We start from the raw sequence: 18,105 nt of genomic DNA, 5'->3' as shown, positions 1-18,105 counted from the left end.
TATGCACATGGAGCTTAAAAATGTAATTTAACAATAAATAATGACATATACCAGATATGCTCACTGTTTATTCCAGTACTCAGCTGAAAACCTAAATATCATTTAAATTATAAATACATAATGCAAATATAATGGCACAAAAATGTCTAAAGTGCAACCAAATCACAATAGAAGAATCATGCAAACTGGTCTAGGTCAGCCCGAATCACTCTGCAGGAAACACAGGATGAAGCTTGGGAGGTTTCAGGGAAAGTTAGGGTGACTGGGATGGGGAAAGAGAAGCAAAAAACTAGCAACATTGTGAGAACTGCTTCTTTCTGGATGTGTAGATATATGTATTATAAATACATACATAAATATCACTGTGGGGAGAAAAGGGGGTGGGTACCACGGTGTGAAGAGGTCACAGCAAAAAAAGAGAATGTACTGGACTGAAGAGAGAATTTTGCTAGGAATACTCATATACTACTTGTCGCATTGGGGTCCTGGTTTTGTGGGTTTGCGAAATGGACACAACACACACACTTTAAGAGCTTTTCTGTTTTGGAGAAGTCAGTGTTACCTGGGGTTAGGGGGCACGGGAGGGTGGGAGGGGGAGAGTCAACTTAGAGTACGGTCTACCTGATTTCCAAGAGGCTAAGGCAGTGTCCATATGTTTGGGGACCTGGGGATAGGGCAGTTCTGAGTATAAAAATGCTCTTAACAATCTGATGTCAGCACGCTTAGAGGCTGTGTGGGGACAAAGGCAGCAATGCTTGTGCTGCTGCTGCTGGGTCTGCTGCAATCGTTCTTGGTCCTTGAGCAGCACGTTACTGGTTTTAAAGGCTTTATGGTAAAGTTGTATTGCTTTTCATTTTTCTGGAGATGTTCCCTCCCTCCTCCCACCAGGATCCTTATCACTTGATTTGGTCAAATCTTGAGTTTAGCCTAGTGAGAGTCAAGCACCAATAGTTTCTACCTAAGCGAGTTTGGAGTGGCCCTTACAGTCCTACCCGTCCACCCTCCTCCTCTCTCAGCATTGACCTTTGGTGGGCAGTGACGTTCATGAGGGACTGTTGGGTTCAAGGACAGTGACCCTGAGAAACTACTGTTGTTCATAGATAGGTTAATCATTTGGCTTTGGTGGCCGCCATCTTGTAAACATCACGGCAGAAACGATCCAACCACCAGCTCTTTTTTTCCCTCTCTCTCTCTCTTTCGCTCTCTCTCTTTCTCTCTTTTATTTATTTATTTATTTATTGGCAATCCTACAGAGATGGCCCAGCTGCCAGGACTACTTTGGCAGGCAGCGTGCTACAGGACAAAAATGTAAGAGGAGTCTATTAAGGCTGGACAGGACAGCCCAGGGTTATTTATACCCCCTCAGCCCCAAGTCCCCCAAACTGAATACCCAAAGGCTCATTGACTCATTCCTGATCGATTTCATGGAAAGTCTCCCACCTCAGCAACAGTTTGCCTGAGTACTAGGCACTGATGAAAGGTGGTGAGGAAAGAACTGCCACGTCCCAAGGTATAGTAGGCCTTCTCACACTCTTAGTGGTCCAAGCCAAAGGGATGCTCTTTTTGGTTCCTGTCATTCCCAGTTGGATGTGACAGAGCTGTTTCAGGATAGGTCTAAGTCAAGAGTAGCCTCTGAGTTGAGGTGGGCTGGGAGATTAACATCTTACCTGGGGTCCTTCAGATAAACCTGTTGGTTTTTCCTATCTCATACAGGCCCATCTTAAGTTTTGATGTTGACAAAAACTACTTCTACCCCCTTAGTTATAAAAAAGGCCACAAGGAGCATTTATGTGGATATCTGGAAGTGAGATAGTTATTCCATTCCCAGGAAAAGAAAAATAAAGCTAAGTTACAAAACTAAATCTATATGCAATAAAGTTATTATATACTGCTTTGTTTAAGCAGAGTCCTCTGGAAATTTATGTACAGTACATTAGTTTTCAGCTATTTATATTCCACAGTTAGACCTTAAGATTCTCTGGTTTTAAGACAATTGTTAAAGATACTTTAAAGCTCTGAGCAGTTACAGTACATAAAGATGTTAGCTTTTTGTTTTTCATTAGATGCAAGAAGAGGCAGGCTCAAAGCCTGGTTGGAGAGCCAGGCTTGAGCAATTTGGTAAATGTATTGGAAAGGAACTTAGACATTGGAGGATCAAGACCATAAGACACTAGCTCATGAGAGATCAAGAATTCAAACATGACATTCATATTCGTCCATGGCCAGCACAGATTCATAACACGAATTCCATTTAACATCTTTATGAGCATTTAAGACATGCATTTAAATTAAGTTGCTTCTTATCAGCTAACTCTACTGGGGCAACCATTCTAAAGGGCTCCACATCTTCAAATTACAAGGACAGGGGAATTACATGAACGTTTTGTGTTTGAGAGTAGTTTTGAGGGGAGCTGGGAAAAGACATGGTAGAGGAAAGTGATAAAAGAGGGTTTTTTTTCTCCTGAGGAGAGGCAGAAAGATCACACATATTCTGCTGGTGGGAATGCTGCCATCGAGGAATGTTGGGATATTGGTTACAGAAGCCTAGTTTCATGCAATTTTTCTTTAAGGGGGCTAGAAAATAGGGACTACTTAAAAAAATCAAACCAGGCACAGTACACTCAAAGTTGGTGTGTGAACACCCTTAAATGACACTAGTTTGGTGAGGTTGTGAACACCACTCCCTGGTCATGCACTCTCTGGCGAGGTGCGTTTGATGTGGGAGGGAGAGGTCACCTCACCTCGGAGGTTCCTGAGGAGGACTTTCAGCTTCTGTGGCTCATTGGTGCGCCTCCTGTTGAAGTCAGCTCGTGGGTGTGTTTGGGCACAGTGATCCGTCTGCAGGATGTGAAAGAGGCTGGCCATGTTGGGCCCGATTTTCTCCATCAGGCTGTCTCTGATTGTGCTAACAGTGTCTCCATCACATTCCAGTAGGCTTCGGACAAGTCTGTTATAGTATCTGCATTGGGAAAGAGAATGCAGGAAATGGCCATTCAGTGAGAACAAGGCAAATGGGCTTTCATCGGGGCTCTAGCCAACACCCATCCCAAATGGCCAGGCCATGTGAACCCAAATAGTTTACCCACTGATCGTCACCTTGGCCTCTAATCTTTGTGCAGTGTCTTATTAGTTTGAGTGCTTCCTGGGTTTACAACACAATGCAAGACAGGTCTATCTTCAAGTATAGAGCTCAGGGAATTTACTTTGGATAGTAGGCTGACGACAATGTGTAAAAGTTTGAGAAATAATTATAGAGCTAGATGGGGTTGTCAAGATCATTTAGTGACTATTTAATCATCTCATTTTACAGAGAAGAAACTAAGGTGGGACAGCTGAAGTGACTTGTCCAAGGTCACACACTGGGTTTATGGTAGAAGCAGGACTTCAACAAATATCAGGAGGTAAGCCAATACTTAACACATATTAATAGTCATTGCACATCCTTCACCTTTTTCACCCAGCCCAACAACACCCCTCCACTCTGACAGCCGTCAGTCTGTTCTCTATCTGTGAGTCTGTTTCTATTTTGCTTGTTAGTTTCTTTTGTTCTTTAGATTCCACATATGAGTGAAATCATATGATACTTGTCTTTCTCTGACTGGCTCGTTTTGCTTAGCATAATACATACTCTTCAGGTCCATCAAAGCTGTCATGAAGGTGAAGGGATTAAGGAGAAAACCAAAAAAAAACTATTATACACAGACAGCAGCATGGTAATTACCACAGGGGATGGGGTGTGTGGGAAGGTAGAAGAATATGGGAGGGAAAAAAGGTGATGGAAGGAGACTTGACTTGGGGTGGTAAACACACAATACAAGGTACAGATAAATTGTTATAGAATTGTACACCTGAAAACTCTATAATTTATCATCTAATGTCACCCCAATAAATTCAATAAAAATAAAACTAAAAAGGAAATAAAAAAATAGACTGCACATAAATTTGCAGTTATTTTGATGCCTCTTTGTTATTTTCCTTTTTCTTGGTGGTGTACGCTCAGGTGTATGGGCATATGAATACATATTCAGACTAAACTATCTTTTTTTATTTTATTTTATTTTTTTATTGCTTAAAGTATTACAAAGAGTATTACATATGTCTCCTTTTTTTTTCCCCCACCCTTGACAATCCCCTGGCCTCCCCTACCCCCCAATGTCTTATGTCCATTGGTTATGCTTATATGCATTCATACAAGTCCTTTGGTTGATTTCTTACCCCCCCTCCTGCTCCCCCCCCCGCCCTCCCCGGCCTTCCTGCTGTATAAACTTCTGTCTTTAAAGGAACCTTCTGTCTTCAGTGTCCTTGTTCTCCAAAGGTATACTGTAGTGAGAGGGCCAAATTCCAGGCAACGAGACTATTTACATGGAAAGATTAGTGGTCTTCAGTGGTTCATGCTTCACTAATCCCAGGAAACCTTCTCTCACTGGTCTAGCCTTAGCTGGCCTCTTCCTTTTTTTGACATTTTATAGATATTTGGTTAGCATCACACAGGTCAGCATTTGATAGTTTTGTTTTCCTGGGTAGACTCTAACCTTATTGAAGGCAGGGGTTTTCTTCTTTTCTTTATACTCCTCATGTGCCAGTATCATAAGGCGATATTGCCCAGTCACTGTTGATTTGTTGGTTTAATTTTGTGGCCACAGAGGAAACAGAGGTTTACAAATATAATTCTCTCCCATAAGTCATGATTCCCACAAGAAAAATTATCTGTAGGTCTGGAAATTTTCACCCAGACTTGTGCTTGGTATAGATTAACTTCATCTTTGGTGCAAGTCCTTTAAGCATCCCAAACACTGCAGCTAAATATTATGGCTCAGAAAGGATTAAACTCTCTGATATTTACCACATATAAATTATTTACCCTGTTCTTTGGGAAGACAGTTCAGTTATTTTCAAATTTGAGTTGGGATACTTTTGCTCCATGTTGAGGTGGTGGCAGTTGTCAAAACCCATTAGCTCTGTGTTCACTAATAAGAGACTGTCCTGATGGCCGTGGTCTGAAGTATTGATGTGGGGAGACCCTTTCCTCAGAGGAACCTGAGCATCACTGGGGCCACAAGATCTTCCGTGAAAATAAACCTGTTTATTTTTAACTCACCTCGCAGAGCACAGGATCAAACATCTTTCCAGAATAACTTAACCCCCAGAGAAGTCCTTTCAAGGATGTACAGTAAATAGGGTGGAATGTGGGTAGTGAAGCAAAGCGGTCACCCTTCTGTGAGTGAGCAGAATGAATTTGGGGACCAAAAGAGAAGTGTCCTGTCTGGGTTTCAGACACAGTCCTGGCCCCACCCCACACAGGAGGCTGGATTGGATCCAGCTGTTGTTAAAATTGGGATTCTCTGGCACAGAAACACATTTTCTACCCTTTGGAATGATAAAGCGCATGAGTCAAAGCAGAGCTCACTTGGATGGGGAAGTGGGGAGAAAAATGGTTTTGGAAAAACTGAGAATAATCTACTTTGTAGCAATAGCTTCAGAAGTCCACATAACCACGTAGGTCCCCAGCCATCTCTTTACTTGTGGGTTCTGCTAGCTCATGGGTCCCCTGGATCCCTGTGTCGAGTTCACAGGGTGATTAGATTATAGAGAATGAGGTTTCTGATTCTTACTCCCCTTTCCCCCAAATAAGGACTTGATAACTTAGAAGTTACCCTTTCACTTCTAGAAAGAACGATCCACACCAAATGACCTCCCAAATGAGCTGTAGAAGATGGTCTTTGCTTAGATCAACACTGAAAGTCTTGTTTGGCTGAAAAATTCTAACACCAGTTAGGAAACACAGCTTCTGTAGCTGGCCTTGCCTATTTGAGGCCCTGGCCCCACTTTGTCAAACCTACTCTCCTTCTCCTGCTCTTGCCTTTACTGTTGCTTCCTCTGCTAGCACAGATGTCTCATCTGTGCTTGGTGTTTCTTGATGATGGCCCTTGCCAGCCTGGTTGCTTTCAGTGACTCCCTCCAAATCTACCCTTAGCTTCTCTCTTGGACCTTTTTAGCTCAACAAGGGCAGGCTAAGGGGGCTCCTTGGAACAGAAGATTCTCATGGCTTCAATAGCAGCTCCTCCAAGTGTGGAAAATCTGTCAGGCTCTCCATTTGCCAGAGCGAGCGGCAGGTGAATCCTGGCCATCTCCATTTAGGGCTGGAATATAGCATTGAACTCTGGGACTATGTGAGTTAGTGAGATAGAACTTTCCTATCTATAGCCACTAAGTGAGATTATTGAAGAGATTGTGTCTCCAGGAAAAGTTGACTTAGTAACTGTCACATATTTACTGAGCACCACCTTGTATCAAGTAAGATGTGTCTTCTCTTTGAGGAGAGAATGCACACAAATCTAATTGTTGATCACCCTGAGGCACATTTATTCAATTCTGCTTGGTAGTCTATTTCTGGATGGTGAATATATTCTGCAGGCCTTACTGGCTGCCATTTTTGAAGCAGAAGTCAAATAGCTTGGCTCAAGGCCATGTGAGTTCTAGGCCCAACTTTGTCATTTACCAGCTGTGTGACCTTCAGCAGGTCACTCCCCTCTCTGGGCCTCTGTGCTTTAATCAGTAAAATGAGGCAGTAATCCTAGATAATGTCTATGGTCATTGTCAGCTGTGACATGCAATGTTTCTAGTGATTTGATATGTATGTTCCTTCTCAATTTAATCGAAACAGTACAGCTCTAAGGCCCATCCTTTGCAGGAAGAGTTAGAATGAATCAAGATTTTTTTTCTTCACCTTTATGGTGTGGCGGGGATCTACAACAAAGACTTGATGGGCTAAATGTTTGGATCATCCAGCCTAGAATGACTTTTTAAAGCAAGTTTCTTCCTTCCTACTTTAAAAATTCCACCACTAAGTTTTTTTTTCCTTCGTAAAGAATAAGATCAGATATTCTCCATAGCTACTGTTTCAGCACCGCTTACCCAAATACACACATACTGCCTAGGAACGCTCTGTGTGAGGGTTTATAAATAGTCCTTTGTTTCCCTTGATCAATATTATTCTTCTGTTTCCTGTTCCCTATGCATGCCCTAGAGAGCTGGAAGTGTCGTCCGTTTTCCCACTCTGGATGTGGACTGGTCTAGTTCCTTCCCCAGCCTCACACTGCCTAACCTGCCAATCAATTTTACTTACTTCTCTCATGATTGCAAATTGAGCCAGGGGGGCACTCCAGCTATCCTTTCTCTTCGAGTGCATTTCTCTCATGGAAAACTTCCTTGTTCTGGCTCCTGGTCCAGTCACAGGCTTTTGGATTCTCCCAGGCCCAAATCTCAGGCTAGATAAGTCACAGGAAGGTGGAATGAACCTGTAACTACTTCCTTTCACAATTCTGTGCCAGTTGGCATAAGTTAGCGTGTAGCTATGGTGGGACAGAGGCTGGGAAAGCAGGATGTTTCAGGAGAGTGAGGAGCTTAAATAGAGCAAATCAAGCCCAGAATGGAACCGGAAATCTCTACAGTTCTCAGCAGGAATAATATTAGCCAGTTGAAGTGAAATAATTGGAGAAAGGTAAGAGTTGCATGGAAGGTTCTGATCTTTCAGAAGTGGTCATCCCTCACCCCACTTTCCTAATACCTGTGATTCCCCTAAGATTAAAGAAAGATATGTGACCATTTTCTAAGGGTGATGAGATGAGGCACTAAATGAAACTAATAATGGCCCGATTAAAATGATTACTGGTCTCTTCTGAGATAGTCAGGATCACCCGTCTAGAATCTGTGCCTCCTTTCCATAGACCTCTACCTTCATCATGGAGGGCAATGCTCACTTAAAATAGATTAGCAATGCCTCAGATTGGTTACATGCCACATTATAGATCATGAATTGTCATCAGGTCCTTAAAGATCAACATATATAATAATGGCTTTGCTAACATACTCCTACCCCTCAGTAACTACACAAACAGCATCCTTTATCCCTAGCTCCAGGTCAGACTAAGCACTCTTTATTTCTCTTCCCTCTGGTGAAGGGTGTCTCCAGCAATTAGCTAGGTTCTTCCCCCCCACTCCCCCCAGATGTAATAAGAATCTTCCTCCGAGAATTTTAAGACCGAAGTCAATATAAAGAGACAGGCCATTTGAGATCAATGCTGGATATGCTTTTCCTGTCTTGAGGAAATCAGTGAGGACCCATGGCACGGTGGCTTTCAAGGACCAAACAAAGGATGTTTATAAATCGACACCAGGTTCTGAAGGGCACTGACCTGTAGTTAAGAGTGAATCGGAAATTTTACAAAGTTTTAATGTCAGGGGGCTTAACCTTTCCCGACGAAGGAGCTCCTTTCCTCACCTCCCAGTTGCCCTTATGAACGTGCCTGAATCTCTGGGAAACCCCAGAGGAGTAGGCTGTTGCCACTGTCTGAGGAAGGGTGGCAGCCCTTGGCTGGGAAACTAATCAGGTTAAGTCCGCATTAGCTCCCAGGTAGTCGGAGTGACATGCATAGGACTGATCTTTGTGAATATGTGAGGATTTGTTTGGAGAGACAAAGAATCATAGCACTTCAGGATTGGGAGTCAAGTTTTGGTCCAACGGGGCATCGCAGTAGACTGAACTGGACCATCCCTCCATGCCAGCCCTGCCAGTATCTCTCTTAACTTGATCACGCCCGAGGAAGCCCAGGTCTTGCTGGGAACGTTCTAGGGCATGAAGTGAGGATGTCATCCCTCTCATGTGTTAGGTGTTCGCTACTGGCTGGTGAAGATCGAGCCAGGGGCACAGAAAAGCACGCTGCTTAGGCATCACCAGCTCAGTGGCTTTGGGCCAAAAAGGTGAGAATGTAATCTGGGGAGTCACCGGGACATCATTCCAGGAAATCTAGGACTAGAGGAACGGGATAACAGTGGCCTGGAAGGGAACGTGGGAATCATCTAGATTAGCCACTTTACTTTTCACAAAGGAAATGTCAGTCCCGGGGAAGTGAGATGGCTTGCTCTCGGCTACCTAGTGAAATATCTGATTGGGCGTGGGGCTCACTCAGAATGCATGCAGGCTTAAAGGACTGCATTATGACATTTGACCAGAGTTTTTCTAACGGCTAATTGTACTGTGCGTAGTCATTCAGCCAAATTTGATGTCTCAAAAGCTGGTTTTCATAAACTTCATCATTCCCTTCAGGCTTATGGCAAGAAACTGACCATGAAAATATACCTAGGGTTGCTGAAAATGAAGCTTTCTATTAGCTACATGGAAAGACTTTTCCTATAACAGTAAAAAAAAAAAAAAATCCAGCCTGCTTAAGCTGTCACAACCAATCGCAAACACATTTTTCCTGCAAAAGCTGGGAAGACTGCAAGCTAAAATAAGAGCATGACTGTGGCAATTTAAACCCCCTTCTGTGTCTGGCTCTGCCAGCCAACCACTCCCTCTTCCACCCTAATTGCAAAAAAAGTAGACTCGTTTTGTACCTGTTGGAGAAGTGGTTGGGGAGCTGCACGACTTCTGTGATGGCTTCGGGGTTCCGCTTGGCGATGCTGCACACGTTCAGCTTGCTGTAGCACTCCTCCTGCACCTCAGCAATCATCCTCTGGAAAGTGGAGCACCTCCGAATGGCGAGGAAGACCTTGGCGGTGACCCCGTTGGCGATGCACTTCAAGCTCTCCTTGACAAATGCTTTTCCCTGCCAAGGAAAGGGGTCGGAGGAAAACCTTTAGCTCGAGCTGACAAGAGAGGACAGGGCCTACAATGTGTGGAACTTAGGGGGCGCCTGGCACTGTCCTGTGCCATCTGCATGTCCTTGCAATGAGAAAACTGTGTGCGTGGCCAGGATGAATAAACGTCCCTACTCTCTGAGATTACCTTGAAAACGGAGCTCCATAGAAATAAAATGAGACAAGAGGGGAAAAAAAGAGAGGAACTATAAACTACCACCCTGCAGCTTAAAAATAGCCATAACATGGCTTTGAATACTTGGGATTGACACTTTGATAACTCAAACTACAAACTAGTAGTTAGTATGCTAGGCCATGCAGTGAGAAGAACTTATTTGTTAGAAGAATATTTTTATTTCCTCTTGATAAAGCACCCCGCCTTATAAGACAGCCTCTGTCAGCATGTTACAATCGTGCCTTAAGAGTGGGTGGGGAATGTCTTCTATAGAACCTATATCCAGGCCAAAAATGTGTGTGTGTGTGTGTGTGTGTGTACTACACACATCGGAGATGAGAATTTAGAGTGGGGAGTCTAGGAAGGAGAGCTGGTTCCTAAGCACAATAGTCTAACACACTGTTAAAGACAAGCAGCCAGTGGGAGTAAGTGGTCAAGGTCTTATTACCTGAGTGTCAAATTTAGCAGCGCTGTACAAGAAGGATTTACAGATGTCATACATCCCATCTGTGTCACAGGTGGAGTTTTCCAGGCATGCAAAAGCCCCACAGCCAACCTGCAGAGCACTGTTGAGGCAGCGAACCACTTCAGCTGAAAAAGACAAGCCCGTCCAATCTGAGTCAGACGAGAGGGCGGTTCCAAGGGTCAAGTTGGTGTGGTGGAAACATTCAAGGACATGGGGTCAGAAGAGCTTACAGCAGATGTCTGTGATGGGCCAGTAGATAGACTCATTGAGAGGGGTGGGTGGTGAGAAAGGGAGGGGCCAGGTGGATCCCTTTGGCTTAAAAGAGCCAGGGCACTTGAAGGAGAGGGAATGTGTTTTCCCTCTGGGCCACATGCCCCGGCCTCACCATTGCCACAGTTTGGGGGGCTGGAGAGGAAGGTTGGAGTCCGTGGGATGCATGATGCTTGAAACAGCTCTGCAGAGCCAACGGGCATCACTTAGAGCCTGCAAGCAGGAGAGGCAAAGCCGGGGCTGGTGGTCAGGGTTAGGAGGTGCAAGGGCCAGGGAGTCCATTTGGCTCCCGAAGATGCACTCCAGAGTAATAAGGATGGAATTTTAGTCTAAATGGCGGAGAAGAATTTGCCAGGAGTCCCTTCCGAATTAGGGCTTTTAACTTACCTTCATACTGGCAGATGGGAATTTGAGCCGTCCATGTTTCACCCCCACCCCCACCACAGGACAGTGCTTAGAGGTATGCACAATGTCTCTCATATTAAAAGCCATTTTTTTTTTTTTGAGAGAGAGAGAGAGAGAGAGAGAGAGAGAGAGAGAGAGAGAGAAAGGTATGGAATAAAAAGGCCGAGGCACCCCTTGTGCAAGACTGGAAGAAAACCGCAAAGAACTTGCATGAGGCTTTCTACATTCTGGATAAGATCTCCCATAAAAGTAATTTCTCTCCTCCAGAAGGGGGTGTTCTGGCAGGCAGCTCTGCGAGAAATGATCTGCAGCCTTCATGCCACAGGGTTCTCCTCCGAGATCAAAAGCACGGCTCGGTTAGGCGTCCCCTCCCCCTCCCACCACCCGCAGCCTCTGGGATGTTACAAGTCATTTCCCTAATTATATATTTTCACGGGTTCAAATTATAACTTTGCTTTGAGCAGTTTTAATATGCATTAGGGTTGCTATTGTTTTAGGCAAGCTCGAATTGTGAATCACTGCATCTCTATAGCAACTAAGTACAAAAGGAAGTGAGGCAAAGCCTGCTCGCGGCAGGGACCTGCTCTTGCGAGGGGAGCGTCGTCTGCAGCATTTGGACACCTGCGATCCCAGCTCTGCTGACAGTTGGGGGAAGCGAGGCAGCGATGAATGGGGAGCCAGGCAGCCGAGCAAAGTCAAAAGGCAGAGGTGCCGGTGCCGGCTTCCTAAGGACTCTCTTCCCCTGGAGGCCAAGCTATACAGGATGCACTGCTCCCGGAGTCAGGACTAGAGCGAGACCTTCCCTAGGAGATACAGCTGCTGTTGCACAAATACTCCTTTCCCAGGGGCTCGCTGGCCAAGGGCGGCATGGGCGCCTGAATGGAGCCCGAGAGCGAGCGAGCCGGGAGGAAGAGGAGGAGCAGTGTGGGGGGTGGGATGTGTAGGGTTGTCTCTGAATCTGCTCGGGATTTGTCAGACTTGAGGGCTATGGCTCCGTAAATCAATCTGCAGGGGGAGATTTCGGCGTGCTCTCCGAAGGGGTGGGGAAGTCAAGTTTCAGGGTCTTAAGGGTGAAGAAAGAGGGGCATCAGCCCAATCATGTCTCACCTTAAGATCAGCGTCGGCTTCTGGAAGTATAGAGAGCGCTTTGAAGCATGCCAACATTCAAGCCTCTCCCCGCCCCCTCCCCGCCGAAGAGGGTACGTGCCAGATTTCAGGCAATCAGGCTAGGCTTATGCAATGAAATACCCTCAGCAGAGCGCCCAGCTTCTTCGTTAGTTGCGTGCAATTTATTAAACAAAGGAGCTCCACTTCCTAAGGCTATTGGATTACCCTGGCAGTTTAGGGCCATCAGGCATGAAGCACATTTATTATCAAGATCAGCCGGCACAGACACCGTTGCAAAAGCGAGAGGCAAATGAGGACAGCTCTTTGGGGGAGAAACCGGTCCTGGGTTTGCCGCTTACCTGAGTTCTGAGCTGCCACCCGGGGTTTCCTGGGGCTCACAGAATCATTCTGCTCCGCCTCATGGGTTGCAGAAGCACTGATCACCAGCACCAGAAGCACTGCTGAGTTTTGGAGCATTCTCTGAGAAGTTTCCGCTAAGTTTTTGGTTTTTTTTTTTCCTCCCCCCCTTTCCTCTTTCCCTCTCCCGGCTCGAGGGAAGATGTGGATCTGGACACACTGAAAGCCTAGGTGAGGATTCGATGAGGATTTTTTTTTGTTGCTGCTGATGCTGCTCCTGCTGTCGCTTCCTCTGCTGCTGCTGCTGCTGCTGCTGCTGTGGCTGCAGTCGCTGCTGCTTGCACCTCTGGCTTTTGCAAACTGGGGGCCCAAGAGCTGCACCCAGGGGTTTTATAGCCGTTCTTATCGGTCCTTAGGATCGGGGACCAATCAGGTCCCTCAACTAGTCTGGTTAGCCAATCGAGGGCAAGCCCATTGGTCTGGAGCTGTTTGACTTCTTAGAAATATTTTCCAGCAAATTAAAAGTACCTGCTGCCAATGCTTCATATGTGTGTGTGACTGTATGTGCATGGACGTGTGAAAAAGCTATTTTCATGGCATTAAAGGGTAACTTTGTATTGCTGGAACCAAGGGAAAATCATGTGGCCATCTCAACTCCAAGGTGCTATGGAAATCTATCCATCTTTTTAAAAAAAATGAGCTGGGGGTGGGGAGTGGGGAGTGAGAGCAGGGTGGGGGAGTGTGCTCTCTTTGGATTTTCATTCAATCTCATTAGAACAGTTTTACTCTAATTTTAATAGCACATTCTCTGTTTTGTAAGCTACACACACACACACACTCCCTCCCCGGCTTCTCAGCATATGCATGTTCACAGGTCTGTGATGCATTTTGATTGTATGTGAGTATTCTGAGTTCTCACTCACATATAGGAGCCCCCAAGGAGGGACCTGTATGAGTGGAAGGGCCCTGATGAACAGGGCATGGCAACTCTGAGCCGTGGCCCCAAATTCCCTATTGCTTAGCTTCATGACCCTGGTCGAGTCTTTCTACCTTGCTCCATCTTTGTTTCCAAGCTGTGAAATGTCAAGGCTGGAGTCTAGCATTCCTTAGACCTCGAACACTATGATTTTCTAGTCACACAAATGAGCCTGACCCCCATCTTTTTAGTCACCAGCGGTGACTAAAACTCCAGAGTGTTAGTTATCATGGGTACACATATGCACTTCTACACGCACGACACTCAACTGGGAGACAGCGTGAATGCCTGGAAAATTAATAAACGGTGTGTCCAAGCCCAGCAACTTCGTAATCACATTGAAATAATAAGCTGGCCAATGCAAGACTAAACCTGCTGGGGAAACCAGTTCATTTCTTGGGGTGGGGGAGCGAAGCGGGTGGGGTGGCAGGACTGGGAGGAAGGGGTAGTAAAAGCCCAGAATGTGTAGGAGAGAAGACTGATAAGCTTTAGACTTAATGGGAAAATTACAGTGGTATTACAGTGGATCATGCTTAGGTAGAAGCTCATATTTTCTTGTAAGTGGGCTGTAGGCAACACTGAAGCTTGTCCTTGTGAAGGTGGTTAATCATCCAGAAGAGGATTTATCAGGGTGGAGAGGGGGTCATTAGGGCTGGGTGAAGTGAAGGGATTAAGCAAAAAAAAAAAAAAATTATTTAAAAGATTTCAGAAAGTAAATGAGAAAGGGCCATTGGAGATTCATACAGACACAGGCAGAATGATCTTGCAAAGAAGCAGAGCCAGCCATTGGTTTAAGTTTAAATCCCCAAATCTTCAGGGAAAGGTAGAAGAAAGAGTGCCAATTTTATTCACTACACATAAGAATCAGCTCTATTTGTGTGTGGGCAGTGGATTTGATGAGTGATTATAGCCCCCCTTGCAAAAGAGAATGTTGTTTGGAAAGTATGAGAGATAGAGGAAATAAAAGATAAGAGAAACATCTAAAAAAAAGAAAATTTCAAATTTCCATGAAATAAGTACATTTTAATGATACTAACTAATCTGATTGATATGTCTCAAGTAGAGTCTAGGGCCGAATGCTAGGGTAAAAGAGAAGAGATATAGAGGAAGGAAAATTAATGATTCATGTCACGGAAGCACTTGCAGTCAAGTTGAGAAGATGCTTAACCTCAGCCTTATCTCCTGAAGGCTCAGGATGTCAGAACCTGCCATGGTATGGTCAGCACCGGCTAGAGATGTGGGCAAGGCTCATGCAGGGACCTTCAAGGAAGGATCCGTGAGGGAAAGATGTGAACTACTGTTACTTATTGATTTCAAGAATTTAGGAAAAAGCTATGATATTTTCTTTTTAAAAAAGGTCATATTCTGGAAGTCTCAGAGGTTGATTTTATTGCTCTTAGTCAGGAGTGGTAGATGTATAGTTGAATGTTCTCTTCTAGAAGAAGAGGAGGAGAGATGCATGGATTTGCCCTCAACCCCTCCAAGGATCTTGATTTCTGTTCCTCAGCATTCTCTATCTACTTAGCCTCTCTTCATTGTTAAATGCAGTGTTGTTGGTTTCTCTTGTTGGACTTTCCCTCTGTTGATCTACTGGCTTAATATGACTTACTTCCCACCACCCACATGCTTTTTCTCTGGTGCTCACAGCAGAACACATTGTCCTACAAGTGTCAGGACATGGTTTGTGTTTCCTCTGAAGTTGATTTATTGCTCCTTATTTCACTCCCTTACTGTCATGTGCCTGGACATTCATTGCTGGGTGTGCAGAGTGTCTCACAATGACAGACAAATAAGCTGTCATCTGAAGAAACCCAATAGTGGTCAGTTATATTGGCTTGCATATAACTAATTTCAATGTATTTGAGAACATCAAAGGACCGAGGTGGAGTCTAAGAGAAACACACAATGTCAAGTTTCTTCCCAGGAGTTCATGGATATTTGAATGTCCACAGTCATTGAGTTCCTGTCTTGAACTTTAAATTAATGATAGAAGTGTCTTTGGAACTCTGCAGGTGATATCCTTTGTAACTTCTCCTGGGGGGAGGGGTATGACAGAATATAGAGGAATTTGAATATTAAATTTCAGAATTCAGATCTTATCCTGCAAGCAACAGGGGTCGGTAAGGGTTCTGGAGTAGGAATTGTTAAGTGATGTGTTGAGGTTAATGTTTGGGAAAGATCTTTTGATTATACTTATGACGGTTTGGGGGAAGAAAAGAGTGAAGGTTATAAGACCAGTTAGTAATATCAGTTTGTGTTGATGAGGTCCTGATGATGATGTAGCAGTAGGGAAGGAAGAAAGAAAAAATATGATAAATATTTTAAATAAATTGGAAATTCTCAATTAACCTAAGAACTCTATAGAGAACAAAAAGCTTTCACCCAGTTTAATGATAACAAAGATGATGTATATTTCTTCTTTATTGGTTATAATTTTATTTGACAAGGCTATCTAGCATCTCCATTAGGCAACCACTTTCTGTTAAGGTCATAGACTTACCTAACAAAAGACTTGACTGGGCCCTAGCCAGTTTGACTCAGTGGATAGAGCATCGACCTATGGACTGATGAGTCCTTGGTTCAATTCCAATCAAGGGCACGTTCCTGGGTTGCAGCCAATCAATGATTCTCTCTCATCATTGACGTTTCTCTCTCTCTCCCTTCCTCTCTGAAATCAATAAAATAAATTATAAAAAGGCCTGTCTGGGCTATAGATAGATGAAGAATCTTCCCAAGTCTGGCTGAATGAGGTGGAGGTGCCCCCGGTGAGCGGTGGGAGGGGAGGGGAGCCTTTACCATTGCTCTTAAGCAGGGAATGTGCAAAGAAGTGGATGGGAGAATCTGCCAACACCCAAGGCTGGGTGATGATGCTTTGGCTATGCCCGTGCAAGGCTGGTATGAGTTCAGTGAGAAGATTAAGCCAAAAATATCTCTGGGTCTTTGTTGGATTTGGCTAGCTTAAAGCTAGGCAGTGAACGGCTCGTTGCGTTTTCACTGAGAGGAGCCCAGGAGCATGGTTTCTGGGTAAATGTTTCTTTTGCTGTGAACAGAGTACAAGACCTGTCAAGGTTGGTCTGACATAGAGACCAAGGTTGGAGTGTCATTGTCATTCTTTTTTGGGAATTCTGAGCTGACTGCACTGTTGGACTGTTGAGTCATGCCTTCCTAAGCTAAGAAGAAAAAAAAAGGAGGAAAATGAGGGAAAAAATTTTATTTTCATTTTATATGAAGATACCAGGTTTCTGTGTGCAGTCTCAAATTCCTGTGGGAATCTTTGCCTCTTTATATGTCTTTGATTGCTTTAAACTCTGCCAGCGAAAGAGAGGGAATAGATTGAAGGCAACCTTCCCTCCCCACCCCCCAGTTTAGAGAGGGTTTCTGAGTGTTTGGCACAAGGTCAGGTGTTGTGGGAAATTCAGGGAAATGTTTGACCTTTTCCGGTGCTCCACGCATTCCCAAGCTATTTCTTAATGCATGAATGTTGTAGTTGAGGAAGAATGCCTATTTTCTGAAAATATAATACAGAAAGTGGGTTGGAATAGAGTTTACAGGTTTGGATTCAATTAACATTTACTGGGTGTCTATCTACTCCCTGCCAGGCATTACTGCGGATGCTTCTTATCTCCAAGAGAAGAAACGCTACCCTTCTCCCCACAGGAAGGGGAGCAAGGTCTCCTGAGATTTGCTTATTATAGAAGTAGCTTGGGTCCCTCAGTTGTGTGAGCATCACCATGGAGGAGGGGGTAGCTAAGCTAAAAGCACTGCCCTTGGGGTGGGGGTGTGGCAGGAGGAAAATGAAATAGATAGAATGACCTTACGTGTCAAACTAGAACAGGAACCTTGAAATTCACCTCTACTCCTGTGAACACTGGCTTCTCATATTTTTAGGTATAAACTACGATGTCACTTTGTATCAGGGAGAACAAATTCATAGTTCCAAGGCAGCCTGCAAATCTTCGGTTTTACACAAGGCGCCTGAAACAAGTGCGATGAGGATATGATATGTGTCATTGACTGCCATTACCAAGAGCCCTTTGGCAGACCTAAAGTGCCATTATGCTGTGGGGACACATGAGGGCGCTCGAATCAACCAGCGGCGATGAGAAGTTTCTCTTACATTTAAAAAAAAAAAAAAAAAAAAGAAAGAAAGAAAAAAAAAAAGAAAAGAAAGTGAATCCTGCCTACCTTAGATTGGCCATGGTTTCAGGCCACCGGGATGCTTGCTAGGGAGATAACTTACACTCTTGGTCTAGATCATTCACCCGTGAACCTAGCTGCTGGGCTTACAGACTAGCATGGCCCCACACATTTGGGAGTTCTGCAGTATATAGCATTCCACACACCAGCCTATTGTTGCCTACTAGGGAAACAGTCTGCAGGCAAGTTTCTTTAGTATTCTGCCCCAGTACTAAGGGGAGGCTGATACCTGTATCTAACTGTTCAGGGCAGATAAGATGACACATCAGATAACACATGTTCACTACTTTGAAATCCTTGGTTTAAAAGGGGATTGCATTTCTAGGTGGTAGTGAGCATTGCTCCTCATTAGTGAAGGAAAAAAACTTCTGTGACCTGTTTTTCTACTTAGCATTCTTTCTTCCAGTGGTCTGTGGACAGAGGTCAGGGCTGAATAACTATTCACTCCATTTCTGACATTTTTTGTGGCTATCCTATTGTTTGGAAGTCTTCCCTGGGAGGTGGGGTGGGGCA

At 44.5% G+C, this 18,105-nt stretch overlaps 1 protein-coding gene across 1 annotated transcript; it reads right to left on the bottom strand.

Moving 5' to 3' along the window:
* Positions 1–866: 866 nt before the first annotated feature.
* STC1 (stanniocalcin 1) lies at positions 867–12,539 on the bottom strand (the record flags this gene model as incomplete). The annotated part of the gene is made up of 4 exons (XM_081092277.1): positions 867–2,959; positions 9,397–9,608; positions 10,263–10,405; positions 12,422–12,539. The coding sequence occupies 4 exons, from the start codon at positions 12,537–12,539 to the stop codon at positions 2,689–2,691; spliced, it is 744 nt and encodes a 247-aa protein (XP_080948403.1). The 3' UTR covers positions 867–2,688.
* Between the last annotated feature and the right edge of the window lie 5,566 nt (positions 12,540–18,105).

This window comes from Myotis nattereri (genome assembly GCF_964212035.1).
Source record: "Myotis nattereri genome assembly, chromosome: 5".
In the NCBI taxonomy this organism is placed as follows: Eukaryota; Metazoa; Chordata; class Mammalia; order Chiroptera; family Vespertilionidae; genus Myotis; species Myotis nattereri.
The sequence above is the reverse complement of the archived record's forward strand: the minus strand, read 5'-3'. Positions and strand labels throughout refer to the sequence as shown.